This window comes from Lepus europaeus, chromosome 1 (assembly GCF_033115175.1).
Source record: "Lepus europaeus isolate LE1 chromosome 1, mLepTim1.pri, whole genome shotgun sequence".
Lineage (NCBI taxonomy): Eukaryota > Metazoa > Chordata > Mammalia > Lagomorpha > Leporidae > Lepus > Lepus europaeus.
In genome coordinates, this window is record NC_084827.1 from 122,460,952 (window position 1) to 122,479,255 (window position 18,304).

Here is an 18,304-nt window from a genome sequence, read left to right on the forward strand (position 1 = left end):
ATCAAACCTAGAGGTACCACAAAGTTAAAATAAAGAAGCTGAACTATAACGTGAGGCAAAGTTTACAATACTATTCAAAAGATTACACTGTAAGCTTGAAAAGTCAAATGGGTTAGCTCCATAGGAGTGAGAAGAGTTATGGAGTCAGCATTTAGGAACGCTGCATCTGCTGCTTAATCAATTGTAGCATTAATGCTGAGCACCAAAATTTCAGCATCAATTCCTGAATTAGAGTTTCTAAAACTTGGCTAAAAGATCATTATGGCTTCATTTCAATTTGCCGATTAGGCATAAAAGACCAATATTCTGAAATACTACTATTACTACCACTACTACTACTACTACGTCTACTATTGATAGATGATGATGTCGATAATGATGTCATTTCTGTTTTGAAACATGCAAGCGGTTCTTTCTGTGTAAGAATCTGTTAAAAGATTTGTTTCCTTCATCCTTCTGCTACTATTCTCCAAGGCAGTGAAACGAATACATAAATTAAAAATAATTTAATATCTGACAACTTTCAGTGATTTGAAAGAGAGAGAAGTTAGCCTCAAGAATATTTTAAGTCCATTTTGGTTCATTTTTCTGGCAAGACCTCCCTCTGGAAATGATACTTCCCAGCTACAAAGTAAAGGCTCCAACTTAGCGAATCCACGTGTGACCATACTGTAGCTTCCGGGCATTCCTTCATTGGAGAATATAGAGGCAGTCGGGGCAAGGACAATCTCATTCAGTTCATACTATGTTAGAAAAGAATAGGTGGGCAAGAAGAAACGAGGGATTCAGGTACTGCACAAATTTGTGCAAATGTCTGGGACTCAGTAGGGGAGCCTATTACTCCTGGATGGCAGTGTCTGCCCCTGGCAAAGTTAATGGTGTTAATTTGTAAGGGTTCATTTGGGAAATGTTTGTGATTAATGCTTACTCATTTACATCACACCGTATTGTGTAAATAAAGCTGGAGCCTTTGCTTTCCAACAGTGGGGTTCTACTGAGATGGAGAAAGCCAGACAAAAGTGGGCTGCAGATACTTAAACTAGGTCACTTAGCATTTTAGCACCGGAGCCCTGCCCTGGTACATTTCATATGGGAAATGGAGAGCTGCAGAATGCAGTCTGTTTACTGTGCAAATCTGTCTTCCAGATTTTTCAATAAACATATTTTCTACACTGAAGAGTGAAGCCAATTCAGTCTCAGGGTGATTTAGAAATGTTATTAAAGAAAATAAGGATGAGCATCTTCTTAATTCTTACATTGAAATGTAAATAGGATAATTATAAAATAATAAACTCTCCCCCAAATAAAAAAAATGCTCAGTTTCAGAGCTCAGTTATGCAGATTATAGCACCATTACTAAACACTTAGAACATAAACATGTCACATTTGTGAATCTGCCATCCAAAATGTGGCCTTACTGCCCAGAGTCCAAACACGACTCAGAAATCCTTTCTTTACTATCAATGGATTTTCTTTAAAAAATTTGTTGTTTTTTTTTTTTTTTTTGACAGGTAGATTTATAGACAGTGAGAGAGAGAGAGACAGAGAGAAAGGTCTTCCTTCCTCCTGTTGGTTTACTCCCCAAATGGCCATTACGGCCAGCACTGTGCTGGTCCGAAGCCAGGAGCCGGGTACTTCCTCCCGGTTTCCCATGCAGGTGCAGGGACCCAAGCACTTGGGTCATCCTCCTCTGCCCTTCCGGGCCACAGCAGAGAGCTGGACTGGAAGAGGATCAACTGGGACTAGTACCTGGCACTCCAACCGGGACTAGAACCCAAGGTGCCAGCACCGCAGGCTGAGGATTAGCCAAGTGAGCCATGGCACTGGCCTAAAAACTTTGTTTATTTGAAATGCACAGTTACAGTGACAGAATGAGAAAGGGAGGAAAGAGAAAGAGAGAAAGAGAGAGAGAGAGAGAGAATCTTCCATTCTCTGGCTTACTCCCTAAATGGCAGCTATGAACAGTGCTGGGCTAGACAGGAGCCAGGAGCTTCTTCCTGGTCTCCCACGTGGGTGCAGGGGCCCAAGGACTTGGCCCTTCCTCCAGGGCTTTCCGAGGTACATGGACCGGAAGTGGAACAGCTGGGATTTCAGCATTGCAGATGGTGGTTTTCTCCACTATGCCATGAGGCCAGACCCACTGATGGAGTTTTGAGTAATGACAAGGAGGCTCATGTGTGCACATTCATTCACAATGCTTTCAGTAAATACAAAGGCAGTGGCTGACTGAATGGAGTTCAAGTCAAAGGTGAATTGATTCCCAGAGCAATCTGGGGGGCAGGAAGGAAGTTGCTACATCTCCCCTGACCTTACTCATGACATAAATATAAAAAAAAACCTGTAGCCCTTCTCTCTAGGTCTTGGAGACATACCTGTAAGCCAAGAGTGTTTATAACCTGTTCTCACAGAGACACCACGGAACTGGTTTTTAATCCCGGAGCCAGAATGGTCCTCCCAAAGATCGTGTCATTCATTCTAGGTCAAAAGAGGACACTGGGGGCCGGCGCTGTGGCTTGGCAGGTAAAGCCTCTGCCTTTACAGATTCTAGAGATTAGGATATGGGCATTATTGCCTACCACATCTTTAAAAAAAAAAAAAAAGCGTAAATGAGGCGAGGGCAGTGTGGTGCAGCAGGCATGCCGCTGGCTGCTTGGGTTAGTGCATGCCTTATCAAGAGTGCACAGCATCAAGTCCTGCCTATTTTTCTAATCCAGCTTCTGGCTAATGTGTGCCCTGGGAGAAACAGAGGATGGCTCCAGTACATGGGTGCTGCGCCCACAGCTGTTGTAACACCTGCGTAGCAAACTTTTGTTACGTCAGGGGTTCACGCTGCAGGGACGAGGCGAGAACCCTGTGGGGTGTGGCCTCGGTGGCTTCTGTGTAGCCCAGGGTCGTAAAGGTTCTCGGCTCACGCACGTAACGAAAAGTAAAAGGCCTAATTACTGCTGGTTAATAAGGCAATGTGCCTCAACATTAATAGTGATTTTGTATTTAGTAGTTATGCCACGTAGTGCGTTAGGACAAGTGCACCATGATTAGAAACAAGGGAGTCAAGTAGTGCCAATAAGCATTTCACAAAAATCAACAAAAAGCACTTTAGACTTTGGCCCACCAGTCATTAGGGCAATTTACGAGGAGGCATTAAACACTGACAAAAAACAGCACACCCTAGACAAGATAAAACAAAGGGAGCTGAGGTGTTAGCTTTAGAGAGCTGAGGTGTGATTTAGGTTCTGGGTTATCAAGTTTAAGCAGCATGGGGATGAGAAAGCTACATTCAATCTTACATAGGTGATATATGAAACTTGGGCTAACAGGCACCACCATCTGATAACTCCCCTGTCCCAGGTTCTCCTAATGAGAGGTTAACTAGTAACCTGACCTTTACCTTTTCTTAAAAGTAGGACTGCAAATCATCACCACAATGTCTCCCTGTGTCTCTTGTAAAGTTAATCATGTAACCCCATTAGCCTTAACAAGTTTTTGTAATCTTGGAATTTCTTTTGTCTTCAGCAATGTAAGCTTCCCTATATAAACTCTGGTTTTCCCGCCAATAAACTGCAGACAGACAACTGCAGACAGACAACTGCAGGCAGACAACTGCAACAACAGCATACTCAAAAAGTGTGTGTGTCTGTCTGTCATTCCCCTAGCCGATTTCTGTTCCTCCTGTGCTTTCGTCCCCCGTTCTCCCTCGGGTCTGGTGTCTACGCAAGAGCCGGTCCGCGGCACATGGGTCCCTGCCATCCATGTGGGAGACCAGGATAGAGTTTCTGGTTCCTGGCTACTGTCTGGAAGCCCAGTCTTGGCCATTGTAAGCATTTAGGGAAGGAACCACTAGAAAAATCTCTTTTGCTCTCTCGCACTCTCTCTGTTGCTCTATCCTTCAAATAAATAAATATAATTTGAAAAGAAAATAATAAAACCATCCTTTATGTTCTGGTATGGAAAATTCCTCAGGTTATACTGTCACATTAAAAATACAAAGTGTAAACAATATACTACATTCATGCAGAAAATGAGGAAAGAATATATATTCACCCTTAGCTATATTTGCATAAACAAACTCAGGAAAGAAATGTAAAAAATATTAAAGTGGGTAAAATAGATACAGAATGGCATAGGGAGTAGGAAGATGGGGAATGGGATGCAGCAAAAATTTTTTATGTTATCTTTTAAAATTATCATGATTTCTTGTTCCATGTAAATTTGTTATTTTTTAATTTGACCTTGTTGCAATTCTCTTCTTAAATTTTCTTCTAACAAGCACATCCTCATTTGTCAGTGGTTTTGTATCAAATAGTTCTCTAACATTACATTCTTGGATTTTGTGAAATTCTGCTCTTTTGAAATATTTTTGCAATTTCCCTCTGAAACTTATTTGTATTGTATTGTGAAGTGTCCTCATTATCTGGTATTGCTGCAGGGAGAATGCTGGTGTTAAAAGTAGAGAATGTCTTTAGGTGGGCATTCATTTTCCAAGTGGTAGGTTAAGTAGTGAAATTTTCATTTTATATTCACAAAGTGACTTTAATTTCCTTATATAACTAGAAATTCAGATAAGTGTGCAAAACTGTATGAAAGATCATTCTAAATATAATAAAACTGTTTATTTAGATATTCTATTCTTTCAGTTTTGAAAACCAAAGGCAATTAGTAACTTTCCTAGCCTACTATCCCAGCAACAGAGATGGAAAATATTTTCATCACTGAAAAAAGTTCCTTTGTGCCTCTTTGTGGTCAATCCCCTAATCCTATCCTCAGCCTCTGTTAATCATTGATCTGATCACACCTGCAGTTTCATCATTTGCAGAAAGTTATGTAAGTGCAATCACACAGTGCCAAGTTTTTGTATCTAACTTCTTTCATCCACATTGTGCCATTATCAATACTTCATTCCTTTTTAATCACTCAGTAGTATTTCATTGTGTGGCTACATCGCAGCTTGTTTAGTCATCAGTTGATGGATATTTAGGTCAATTAAAGTTTGGGGCCATTATGAATAAAATTACTTTAAGCACCATATACGTATGAATATATGTTTTCATTTGTCTTGGATCAATACCTAGAAGTCAGATTGTTCAGTCATAAGGGAGATGTATGCACAGCTTTATAAAGCTTCCCATCAACGGTTGCCAGACTGCTTGCCCAAGGGGATGTACCATTTTTTAAAATTTTTAAATTTTTATTTATTTATTTAATTTTTTTTTTGACAGGCAGAGTGGACCATGAGAGAGAGAGACAGAGAGAAAGGTCTTCTTTTGCCGTTGGTTCACCCTCCAATGGCCGCCGCGGCTGGCGCGCTGCGGCCGGCGCACCGCGCTGATCCAATGGCAGGAGCCAGGTGCTTATCCTGGCCAGGGATGTACCATTTAATACCACCACTAACAATGCATGAGAGTCCTACATGCTCATCTTCCTAGCCACTTGGTGCTATCAATTTATTTAACATTCACCATTCTAAAACATATAAGGGGATCTCATTTTAGTTTTACTTGCATTTCCTTAAAGGTTGCTGTTCATGTCTAGTATCTTTCTATGAAACTATTTGTCATTCATATTTCTTGTTTGGTAAAGGGCTCGGTTAAATCTCTTATTTATCATATTGTAGTTTAAGTTATTTGTATATTTTGTATACAATTTCGTAAGTAGATACCAATATTTTACTTCACTCTATAGTTTGTCTCTTAGTTTTCTCAACAATGTCATCACATCTTTTGAAGAGAAGTTTTTCATTTTGATGAAGTCCAACATATCAATGTTTTATGCTTGACACATTTTTTGTTTCTTATCTAAGAAATCTTTTTTTAAAGCTTGTATTTAATGAATGCAAATTTCATAGGTACAACTTTAGGAATATAGTGGTTCTTCCCCCATACTCACCCTTCTACCCCCACTCCTGTCCTACCTCCTATTCCCTCTCCCATCCCATTCTTCATTAAGGTTCATTTTTAGTTTCATTTTATATACAGAAGACCAACTCTATATTAAGTAAAGATTTCAACAGTTTTCACCCACACACACAACGTATAAAGTATTCTTTGAGAACAAGTTTTGCAGTTAATTCTCACAGAACAACTCATTAAGGACAGAGGTCCTACATGGGGAATAAGTACACAGTGACTTCTGTTGTTAATTGAACAATTAACACTCTTATGTATGACCTCAGTGATTACCTGAGGCTCTTGCCATGAGCAGCCAAAGCTAAGGAAGCCGTTTGTGACCACAAACTCTGTCAGTATTTGGACAAGGCCATAAGCAAATTGGAAGTTCTCTTCTGTCTTCAGAGAAAAGTACATCCTTCTTTGATAGCCCCTTCTTTCCACTGGGGTCTCACTCACAGAGATCCTTATGTAGAATATGTTTTGCTACATTGTCTTGGCTTTCCATGCCTGAAATGCTCTCATGGGCTTTACAGCCAAATCTGAATGCCTTAAGGGCTGATTCTGAGGTCAGAGTGTTACTTATAGTGATTGTCATTCTATGAGTCTACTGTGTAGACTGCTTCCCATGTTGGACATTCCCTCCCTTTTAATTCTATTACTATTACCAGGCAATTGATGCTATTTATATGATCTCTTTAACACTTAATCTTATCTATATGTTCACTTTAACACTTAATATGATCACTTTAACAATTAAGATGGCATTTTTACCACCAATTTTAATGGGATTTGGAGTCCCATGACAAGTTTTTAAACTGTACCCTTAGAAGTAAGTCCATAGGAATGAATGCAGAACTATACAGCTTTATGGTTGCAAACTTCCTCCTCCCTCTCTTATTCTCCCTCTTATTTTTTACTGGGATCTATTTTTCAATTGACTTAATATACATATGATTAACTCTATGTTAAGTAAAGAGTCAACATATAGTATGAAGAGAAATGAAAAAAAAAATAAAAAAACTATTCCTCAACAGTCAAGATGAGGGCTCTTCAAGTCGTTTCTCAAAGTGTCAATTTCATTTCAACAACTTTCATTTTAGGTACGCTATTAATTCTCACAGATCAGGGAGAACATATAGCATTTCTCCCTTTAGGGCTTGCTTATTTCTCTAAGTATCATGTTTTCCAGATTGATCCATTTTGTTGCAAATGACTGGATTTCTTTTTTTGACTGCTGTGTAGTATTCCATAGTGTACATATCCCATAATTTCTTTATTCAATCTTTGGTTGATGAGCATTTGGGTTGACTCCATGTCTTAACCACCATGAATTGAGCTGCAATAAAAATGGAGGTGCAGATAGCTCTTTTGTTTACAGATTTCATTTCCCTTGGGTAAATTCCCAGTAGTGGGATGGCTGGGTCATATGGTAGGTCTATATTCAGATTTTTGAGCTATCTCCATACTGTTTTCCATAGTGGCTTTACCAGTTTACATTCCCACCAACAGTGGATTAGAGTACCCTTTTCCCCACATCCTCTCCAGCATTTGTTGTTTGTTGATTTCTGTATGAGAGCCATCCTAACTGGGGTGAAATGAAACCTCATTGTGGTTTTGATTTGCATTTCCCTGACAGCTAGTGCTCCTGAGCATTTTTTCATGTTTCTGTTGGCCGTTTGGATTCTAAGAAATCTTTACCTAACACAAGCTCAAATAGATTTCTGTTTTTTTTTTTTTTTTTTTTTTTTTTTGACAGGCAGAGTGGACAGTGAGAGAGAGAGACAGTGAGAAAGGTCTTCCTTTGCCATTGGTTCACCCTCCAATGGCCGCCGTGGTAGGCGTGCTGCGGCCGGCGCACTGCGCTGATCCGATGGCAGGAGCCAGGTGCTTATCCTGGTCTCCCATGGGGTGCAGGGCCCAAGGACTTGGGCCATCCTCCACTGCACTCCCTGGCCACAGCAGAGAGCTGGCCTGGAAGAGGGGCAACCAGGATAGAATCCGGCACCCCGCCCGGGACTAGAACCCGGTGTGCCGGCACTGCAAGGTGGAGGATTAGCTAAAGCTCAAATAGATTTCTTATTATATTTCATTCTAGGCATTTTATAGTTTAAGTTTATATTTATTTGTCTAATTCATCTGGGTTAATTTTTGAATTTTGTATAAGGGAGCAGTCAGTGTTCTTTAAAATATATTATGTGGAGCTGGTGCTGTGGTGTAGCAGGTGAAGCCACAGACTACAGTGCCGGCGTCCCATAAGGGTGTCAATTCAAGTCCCAGCTGCTCCACTTCTGATCTAGCTTTCTGCTATGGCCTGGGAAAGCAGTAGAAGATGGCCCAAGTCCTTGAGCCCCTGAGCCCGCATGGGAGACCAGGAAGAGGCTACTGGCTCCTGGCTTCGGGTTGGCACAGCTCTGGCTATTGTGGTCATTTGGGAAGTGAAGCAGTAGATGGAAGAACTCTCTCTCTCTTTGCCTCTGCCTTTCAAATAAATAAATAAATCTTTAAAATATATATATATATATAATGCTTATAATTATACATTTATATATTGTATTTATATACATTTTGCAAATACATTCCAATTTTTCCAGCATTCTTTGTTGTCTTTCTCTATGTTATTGCTCCTGTAACTTTATTAAAAACTCACCATAAAGGTGCAGGTCTATTTCTGGACTTTATTTTGTTGTACTGATCAACATGTCTATTATTCTTTCACCAATTTTGCAATCTAGATTATTATAGGTTTTTAAGTATTGAAATAAAAGCCTAAGGGCTCAAATTCTGTACTTTAAAAAGATATTTTTTGGCTATCCTGGGGTCTGTCTTGTCTCTGTACATTTAAAAAACAACTTCCCATTTTCAATTTTTTAAAAGAGTCTTTCAGGATTTTGATGAGGATTGTGGTGGTTCTAGAGGATTAACATCTTAGCAATATTAAGACTTCCAATGAATTAACACTATGTTTCATGAGTCTTCAAAAAGTTAATAGGAAATTAATATTGTGAAAAAGCTATATGCAGATTTTGAAAATTCTATTCTATAATAAAGTTAACTTTTTAACTTCATTTTCCATAAACTTTTTGAAGTACATTTGTTATTCACAATTTATTTAGATATATTTAAATTCCTGAATATAGAGTACTGTAAAGTACCAAAAAATTTTTGGATTTTTTCATTGAAATGCCACTAAATAAAACTCTATAAATCATGATAAATATATCTCCTTTCTCCATATGACCACAGTTTTTATTATGCTTCCTGTGTAGAATCACCAAAACATTAGTTAGTGGTACATACAACAAGAATATTTATTATTTTAGTATCTCTATAAGACATTAATCCTGTAGTAATTACTGGAGCCAAGTAATGCAGGAAATATCACATATAATATGCACCCTTCAGATTTTTATTTGTAGAGGTCAATTGACTTAATTGGACATTATAAATACGCTAGTATTATTTATTTTGTTTCCTTATTATTTATACATCATAAGATCTACTTTAATAAAAGAGGTTGATTTGTACACTTTCCTCATTATGTTAATTTTTAGCAGTATAATTTTGCTGGTTGGATAAAATAATTTATGAAGCTTTCCCTATATTTCCATGTCCTGGGGAAATATAAACCAAAGAGTAGATCATTCTCTTAGGTATTTAAAAAGATTCAGCATACACATGAAATGTGACACTTTATATCAAGAGCACTAACAACAATTTTCTTCATTGCATTTTAATTTTTTGCATATTTTCATTGCTTTTTACAAACTTTTTTTTTTCATATTTTCTGCTATTCAAGTATTTTTGACAAGTACATATAATTGGTGAGGTTAAATATAAAATGGCATAGGTGAAAGTGATGCTTAATTTTTAATATTAACCAGTTACTCTACTGCTCAAGTTTTAAGCATTTAACTCACATCCCTTGGAAATATGGGACTCTGAAATAAATGGGACACCAATAAGACTGGCTGGTACAGGGTGTGGGAATATGAAGTGATGACCAATATATTCAGACCAGGCAGTCTCCCAGCTCTGACAAATTGCAAAGAGCAATGAGAAGGTGATACTCACATCAGAGTTGAAGCGAAGCTGGCAGACATTACAAGAGATAACTTGCTTCTTCTTTGGGGGAATGGACACTCCAAACGTGTGGTTAATGACTGCCTTTTGCACAGGATCCATCTGTAAGGCAAATGATAAAACAGTCAGTTTACAACCTCACAGGGTAACCACGCGAGCAAATCAAAGGTACTGGCTATATTATTCCTTATGGTTCCCAAGGAAAATCAGAAAGTATCTCAGTCAATAGTAATGTACTTATCTCCAGGAATTAAAAGAAAAAAACAAAAAAGCTGGTTTTGAATTACACACACACACACACTCAGACACATAAACTCATGACCACAAGAGAACCACCATGTCCCAAGTAATCATTTATCTATAAAAGGAGCCTTGGAAAACCTTAAAAGAAATATAAAACAAGAAAAATTAAGAACCAAAGTTCAGGGTTAAAATTAACTTGTTAATGTTTTCCCTGTTTGAGGTGACAATACTTACGATGATCTCAAATGACCTGAAAGACAATTATTATAAATATATTTAAGTTACTTAACTTCTGATTGAAAGCAAAGTCACAAATGATAGGTTCTTACTATAACATAGACAATTTTGATCTTTAAAACAATCTAATAACTTTCACCTACTATAGATGGAAATCCATTCTGCTGGAAATGCATGTCACATTTGTGCACTCAAACGCCTATCACAGATTGGTTAATATGCAATGCTTGCTTAAATATTGATAAAGCAAAGTTTGATTTATAGCCTGTGATTTTCCCCCCTTTTAGCTTGCGTATTTCATGCATATTCAGAGAAACATTGAATGATGAAAATACTCAACCACAGGAAAAGATAGTACAAAGCCATTACAATACTCAGAAAAAGAAAAAGCTCTATCTGCACGCAGAGACTATAAAAACAGACACAGCACTGATTCTCTTGTGTACTCCAGACAATAATCTCCAGCATTAGTATCAGACAACTGGCAGTGCAGAACACAACACAGACAAGGAACGAAGCCTTACTCAGAAACAGATGTAATACGAACGAGGACAGATCCAGTGACACCATCATCCAGGAAATCTCCTGAGTTTAGGGTTTAGCGTTAGTTCAGAGTTTTGGATTAGGTGATGATATTTGATCGAGAGGAAAAACAAATACTATCCTTGATCTTGATTAGAATTCAACAATGTGCAAAACTAGCAGTTACAAGAGCACAAATACGTTGAAAGGAGGCTGAAGCGTTACTGAATAGAAAATTAGCCTAGTTTTGTTCCAAGTTTATTCCCACTATAAAAAACGGTTACTGTGTTTTGAGATACTTCATCATTCAAAAGAGGGGAGATTTCTGGAGTGGTACATTGTTTAATATCTTGAATATAATGATGGCTATGCAAATCTATTACATGTTAAAACTGATAGAATTACATAGATCCCTAAGAAGTCAGTTTTATGTGTGATGACTTAAAAAGTAAAAGTTGTTCAGAGTATTAGGTTTAACAACTAAAAATAAAATATCACTACTATAAAAGTGGGAGCTGCATTTTGTTCAAAGTTACAACTGCTTGTATTAAATTTTGTTTAATGAGAACAGTAATGAAAAAGAAACCCTCTATGGGACACAGAAAATCTCAAAAGGTCAGAGAACAAGACCCTAGTTTACTTTCTTATTTTATTCACAATTACATACACTTTAATCTCACCCACTCATTTGTAAGATATGAGACTATGGTGGTTACTAGAGGAAGCCAATTCGGGAAGACTTAAAAACAAAACAGATTACACAGACAGGATAACAACAACTACAATGTTTTGCAAAATTTAAAAAAAAAAGCATTTTATTGAGTTATTTTCTGTTCTTAGGCTCTGAAAGATACTTTCTGTTTGGTGATGCATGACCTAAATGGGATAAAATTAAGTGAACACTTTCCCAAAACCAACTTTTGCATATGACTATCATTATTTTCCCATTCTATATACTAATGTTTTTTCTTTAAATAAAATTAAAACTAGTTTTAGAAAAATGAATACCATTTGAAAACCTTATTTTAATGTATATTCTCAGTACTCATTTTAAAAATACATTGAAAATAAACATTAAAAAGTAAAACTTTCAATCACTTGAAATAAATATGCATGTCCTGATTGTTCCCACATTACAATATAGGAACAGAAAAAAGATTTAAAACAAATCTCATTCCAAATTTTTAGTGAACCAAGATATCTGTGGTTTTTAAAGATTTATTTATTTGAAAGGCAGAGTTACAGAGAGAGGGAGGAGAGGGAAAGAGAGAGAGAGAGAGACTTTCTATCTGCTGCTTCACTCCTCAAATGGCAGCTATGACCGGCATTGCTGGAATGAAGGCAAAAGCCAGGAGCTTCAATCTGGATCTTTTGTGTGCAGGAGACCTAGTACTTGGGCCATTGTCTGCTGCTTTCTCAAGCACATCAGCAGGGAGCTGGATTGGAAGTGAAGCAGTCCGGACTTGAACCGGCACCTAGTTTGGTGGGCCAGCTTAACCCACTATGCCACAACACTGGCCAACCGAGCTATCTATGTATAACTCCAACCCCATCCTTGAATATAAATGTTCCCTTTAAATTTATGAAATTTTAGCTGCCCACATAATTTCTCAAGTAACTACTGACACATCTCCATTCTGCTCAAATCTCACATCTGTACCACAGCATCCTACGTGTTCCCAAGTCTGAAAGTCGTGCATCCTGGAAGATGAGTTGCAGCTGAGCACTCCAAATATACAGGCAGGCAAGTTCCTAGCCATCTGTACTCTGAGAAGCCCCTGAGGAGGTTCCTTACCAGAGCTGGTTCTTCCAGCTTATATGGTTTTTAAATAAACTAAATAAACTAAATAAACACAACCTCCTTGGAACCTGTCATTAACGTCTGCTGCCTTTCCATCCTTTCAATGACGTATCCCGCATCACATCACAGCTTGATCCCCCATGCTTCTCACTTGAAACTGGTATCCTCTGTTTTCCACTTGCTTCTCTACTTGGGAAAGTTCTATGTTTTGTTTGTTTGTTTGTTTGTTTTTTTTCCTGTCTAAATCTCTTACCTTCTTCTTCTACTGTTTAAAATATAAATCTATAATTATATTTTCATTCAAATATCCTTTGGGAAACATGATTTAACTGAAATAAGAATTTAAATTGCATAAAAGAGAGTGTCCACTTGCCAGTTTAACTTATGATGTGAGCTGATGTTTTGAGTTTCTGCCATCTGGGGCAGTAACTTCAAACACCTGGGTCATTTCAGCAGCATCCAGACTTTTCAGAAACATACAGAAGCTATTCAGGTATCTCATTTTTTAAAAAATGTGTAAGGTGATAAAATTCTGAATTTTTGTTCTTAGCATTCCTATGACATTCTGTGAGATGAAAATAGTAACTATGGTACTAGATAAAACTTTTTCCTCCACTAGTATGGTATCAGTTCTTTGTAATGAGATATGCATAATTAAATCAATGACAATTCTTTTACTCAATCACCAATTTTCAGACTGAATAAAACATTCAAGATGAATAAGAACATTCTCACAAGTCCTAAAACAGTGTACGTGCAAGTGTTTCAATTTAGCATATGGCAAAGTATGCCTCTAGATTATGATTCTGTACGTAGAATACTCAGGTAAATAATTAGAAGAACCAATTAAACAATAAACTCACATTTTCAAAAGCTCAATTGGCATTTCATAGACATTGATCTTCAAAAATGAACAAGTGCTTTCAACAATCATCACCAAAATATAAGTTTTAAATGAGAAATGCCTTGTTAAATAGTCATATTAAATTAGTGCATGTTAGTTCATGCTGCATAAAAAGCTGTGTGCAGATTGGGAAAATTATAATGCATTGGGAAATTATATTAAAGAAGCTCTTTTTTAAAGTGAAAAATGCCTACCACATAGCTCTAGCTACCAGTATTCCTTACCTGGCAGAATTTATTGGTCCCAAATAAGCCTCTTCGTTTCTAAAAAAGTAAAAGTTAAAAGCAGTCATCTGGAATTTCAAGACTGGCAAACATATTTACATGAAAAATTCAAAAATTCATTTTCTTTGCTCATCTCCACAAAAGAAGCCTGAAATGCTTACTAACTAAAAATCAGGAAGACTTAACACTTGCCAGTATTTCTAATGAAAATCATGCAGAAATGAAAAGCAAACCTATTAATACAATTAATTGGTAGGTAATAAAAATGAAAGATGGGGTTGTGGCTTTTACTAGGAATCAAGGAGGGAATTGGAGGCTATGTATGGATGAATTAACTATTGTATGTAGTACAGTATTTATAAGATGAATTATGGAAGCTGGCCTTATCATGCCATCTATTATATTTTCAATATCAAAGAAGAGTGAATGGATCTCTTCGGTGAATTCATCAAAAGTATGGGAGGCACAAAGTTGTGTGAATTTTTTTTAAAGATCACTATTTTCACTGGGTATAAAAAATAATTTATATTTGCACATTGTAAGCAATCACATAAAATATACAACCGCAAGTAAAATCAGGAGGCAGGGAAAATGCCCTGTAACACTTCTCTAAAGGTGGGATGAATCTCCTATGTGGGCTATGTGAAGAAATGCTTGACATAATACTAGGTTATATTTAGACTCTGTAGACAATTTTGCTAGGTGAAACTTAAGCAGAATTACAAACTCTTTTACCTGTCTTAATACTTTTTAAGAGGCCTGAAATTTGAGGTACACAGTTATAAGCATATCAGAATGACTTGACTACCTACTACATAAGGCTGGGAATGAACTGAGCACCATATCATTAAAAAGCAAAAAGACTGTGCAAGAATTACACAGGACTTTCTTTATCTGTGCTATCATTAATGCTGGGGAAATCTCACCTTAAACATATTGGTTTATTTTAAACCTTTTATTTAATGAATACAAACTTCATGTATTTCTTAAGTACAATTTTAGGAATATAGTGATTCTACCCACCACATCTGCCCTCCCACCCCCACTTATCTTCTTCCTCCCTCTCCTATTCCCAGTCTTATTTAGATCTATTTTCAATTAACTTGTTCACAGAAGATTAAGTCCACAGTAAGTAAACAGTTTATCAATTTGTATGATAAAAGAAAAAACTGTTTCTCAACAGTTGAGACAAGGGCTGTTCAAAGTCACTGCATCTCGAAGTGAATTTCACTTTTTTTGGAGAAACTTAATAAACTTTAAAGGAGCATCAAAGAGTGATACATGTTTTGGGAGCACTTACACATAACTGTGGCTTATGAGACACCTAAAAAAATAAGCAATGGAGTTGGATACTTTGGCCTAACTAAAATTTGTGAGACATGAATACATCTTCCACTTAATACACTAAAATGGAATAACTCTGTGAAAACAAGTTTTATTGCTAACTCTTCTCATACAACTCTTTGAGGGAAGAGGTCCTGCCTGGGAGGTTAGTGCAGTGACTCCTGTTGTTAGTTTAACAATTAACACTCTTATGTATGACATCAGTGATCACCAGAGGCTCTTGACATAAGCTACTTAGACTATGGAAGCCTTTTGAATCCACAAACTCCATCAGTATTTAGACAAGGCTGTCAGCAAAGTGGAAGTTCTCTCTTCACCTCAGAGAAAAGTACGACCTTCTCTGATAACCACTTCTTTCCAGTGGGGTCTCACCCATAGAGGTCCTTCATGTAGGGCAGTTTTTTCCACACTGTCTTGGCTTTCCATGCCTAAAATGCTCTCATGGACTTTTCAACCAGACCAGAATGCCTTAAGGACTGATTCTGAAGTCAGAGTGCTACTTAAAGCGATTGTCATTCTATCAGAGCAATTGATTTTTAACACATGTTCTGCAGAGCATTTGGTAAGCATTTCTACTTACATGCAGTAGTTGGTCCTACTGGATTTTCTAATAAACAAGCAGAAACCAAGCTACTGACTTAAAATTTAAAATCAGTCATCCAGTAAACTTTTATGGAGAACTTGTATGCTTCAAATGCAGTGCAGATTTAAACTGAGAGATGAGGCAAACACAATCAAGGACAAGTTAGAAAGTGGCTTGGCAAGGAAGTCACCTTTAAGTAAACTGAAGATGCAAGAGAAGGCAAAAAAGGTCTGTTTACTCCTCCCTACCCCTACATTGGGCTCTCTTCCCCTTTTCTGATTTTCTCACACTTCAAGCTCCTTTCAAAAGCTGCACCAGCGTGCTATCCTCTCAGTGGTATTTGCTCTTTAATTCCTTTCTCCAGCTATGTTAACAATAATAAACATCATAATGAGAGCAGCTTAGGTTTACTGAGTGCCAGGAACTGTGCCAAGGGATTATCTGTGTTGTCCCCACCATCACATGAGACAGCTGTATTACCCTTCTTTTACAAGTGAGCAATCTAGGCTTTGGGAGGTTCAGTAACTTACCACCCTTGAGTTTGTAGGTGCTGGATTCAAACTCAGGCAGGTATCTCTTTCTCTACTGGTCCTTGCTAAAAGATGATGGGTGTCATGTGTGGTGTGGCTGTCACAGGGTGTGGGCTTTGGGAAGAAGGGACCAGTGTTCTAGAATTTCTACAGCCAGGAAAGCAGCTGCCTGTGCAAACTACACATACAGCCTATGTGCTGCTTAAGTAAAAAGTTTTCCAGAGACGTCAGTCCGGTTTTCTCTTTCTAACCAATTGCTGCCTTTCTTATGGAAAGCTCAGGTCTTCTTGTGCAGCTTCAGAAAAGTCTTAGATAGGAATTTGGGCTGCCTTGCCATCATTCCTCATTAGAACTGTTGAGTTTGCACACAGAAAAAGGTTCTATGCCTGCGTGGATACTGCACATCATTTGCACCTGTCTCAGTTTACTACAAAGAGGACCTCAGCTACTAAACCCTAGGACTTAGGGCATTCTGAAAGTTTGGTAGGGCATCAACTTTTTGTCTGTGACATTACTGAATTAAAAGGAACACAAAAGGAATAACTATTTTTCATACTTTTCTTTTTTAGAAGCAGACTTATGGAAGAGCACATGAAATGGGGTCTGATTAGAATCTCAAATATTCATGAAGTGACACATTTAAAAGGGATAGCTGTACTACTGAAGAGCAATATTTCTCTGAGATTACTTCAAAAAGTTTTGCTTTTCATATTTAAATACCCTGACCCATGCCCTTATATTAATGTTTTACTTTTGTTATTGTTGTTGAATTTTTACGAAATAGAAACACAAGACACAACTATGACAAATTTCTTCTCAAAGATCATGGAAGGCAAACAATTATATATGTTGACAACATCAGTTCAAAAATAAAACTCTTTACTATTTTCAAATCATAAGGCTCAATAAAAATAAACCACATGGAACATTACACTGGGATTGCATGCCACCATGAGGCCTGCATTTTTGCTTCTAGAATGTGTAAAAGCTAAGACTTGCTATGCTGACACTGCCTCTCCCACCCAGAGCATCCTGACAGCGGTGCACCTGAATGCCATCCATGCTGCTGAAAGGAAGACAAATGACATGTCACTCTCTCTCTAAAGACTGATCATGAAACCAAGGCTCAAGTATTTGGAAGGATGCTCCCCCAACCATCCCCAGCTCTTTGATGAAGCCACACATTGGCTATGCCTTGCAACAACATCAACAGTGCCATCCTCCACTAGGATACAATTACTGCAGCCCAAAGTTACTCGGTCATTCAGAACTGATATGAAGGTTAAAACAATGAGACATACATACACAATTTGTGGGAAAAGAAAGACAAATCAAATTATTTCTAAGTACAGAACCAATAATTAAGCTATCCGTAGCAGTAGTACCGTGAGTATTTTATGACTTCTAAGTTTTTTGAGGCCAGCTGACTGCTACAGAGAGAAGTCACCTTCACCTCTATCCATTTGTTTTCTAGAGTCTCCCTAGTGGCAATCACTTTGTCCTACAGAAAATAAAAGTAGAAGCATCCTGGACATGAGGCAGCATTTTAGAGTAGAGTATAGTCTAGAAATTCATTTTGTTCTACTGCTTTAAAAAAACAATAAATTTAGAAAGATTGATTTTTCACTCAAGTTTCATGTTGATAGAGGCCCTGTTTGAAAAGCTCTGGGATTCATCAAACAAGAGCTGGATATTTCACTGACAAACAGGACGACCAGGGTAAGGAGCAGACATCTTGTGATCTATTCTGAAGACCTGTTTTGAAAGAAAGACTAAAGTCTGCATTTTCTAGTAGCTTTTCTGGAGAAATCCCATTTGAGTTTTGAAGAATAAAAAGAAACATACAGAATGCTAAGAGATCTGCATTTCTGTCAATCTCTCTAGGTCACTCTGACGATAAGAGATGTAGTCTTTTTAGAGGATTTCATGTCAACTTTAAGTACACATTTTT

At 37.5% G+C, this 18,304-nt stretch overlaps 1 protein-coding gene across 3 annotated transcripts in view; it reads right to left on the minus strand.

Annotated features, from left to right (window-relative positions):
- ZNF385B (zinc finger protein 385B) overlaps positions 1 to 18,304 on the minus strand; it is a 288,440-nt gene that overhangs the window by 72,995 nt on the left and 197,141 nt on the right. For 2 of the 3 annotated variants that reach the window (XM_062200794.1, XM_062200783.1), the window contains exon 3: positions 9,957 to 10,067. In XM_062200794.1, the coding sequence (XP_062056778.1) occupies positions 9,957 to 10,067 (111 nt within the window). Of the gene's footprint in view, positions 1 to 9,956; positions 10,068 to 13,896; positions 13,936 to 18,304 lie in introns of all 3 variants that reach the window. The other variant, XM_062200803.1, reaches the window with a different exon arrangement.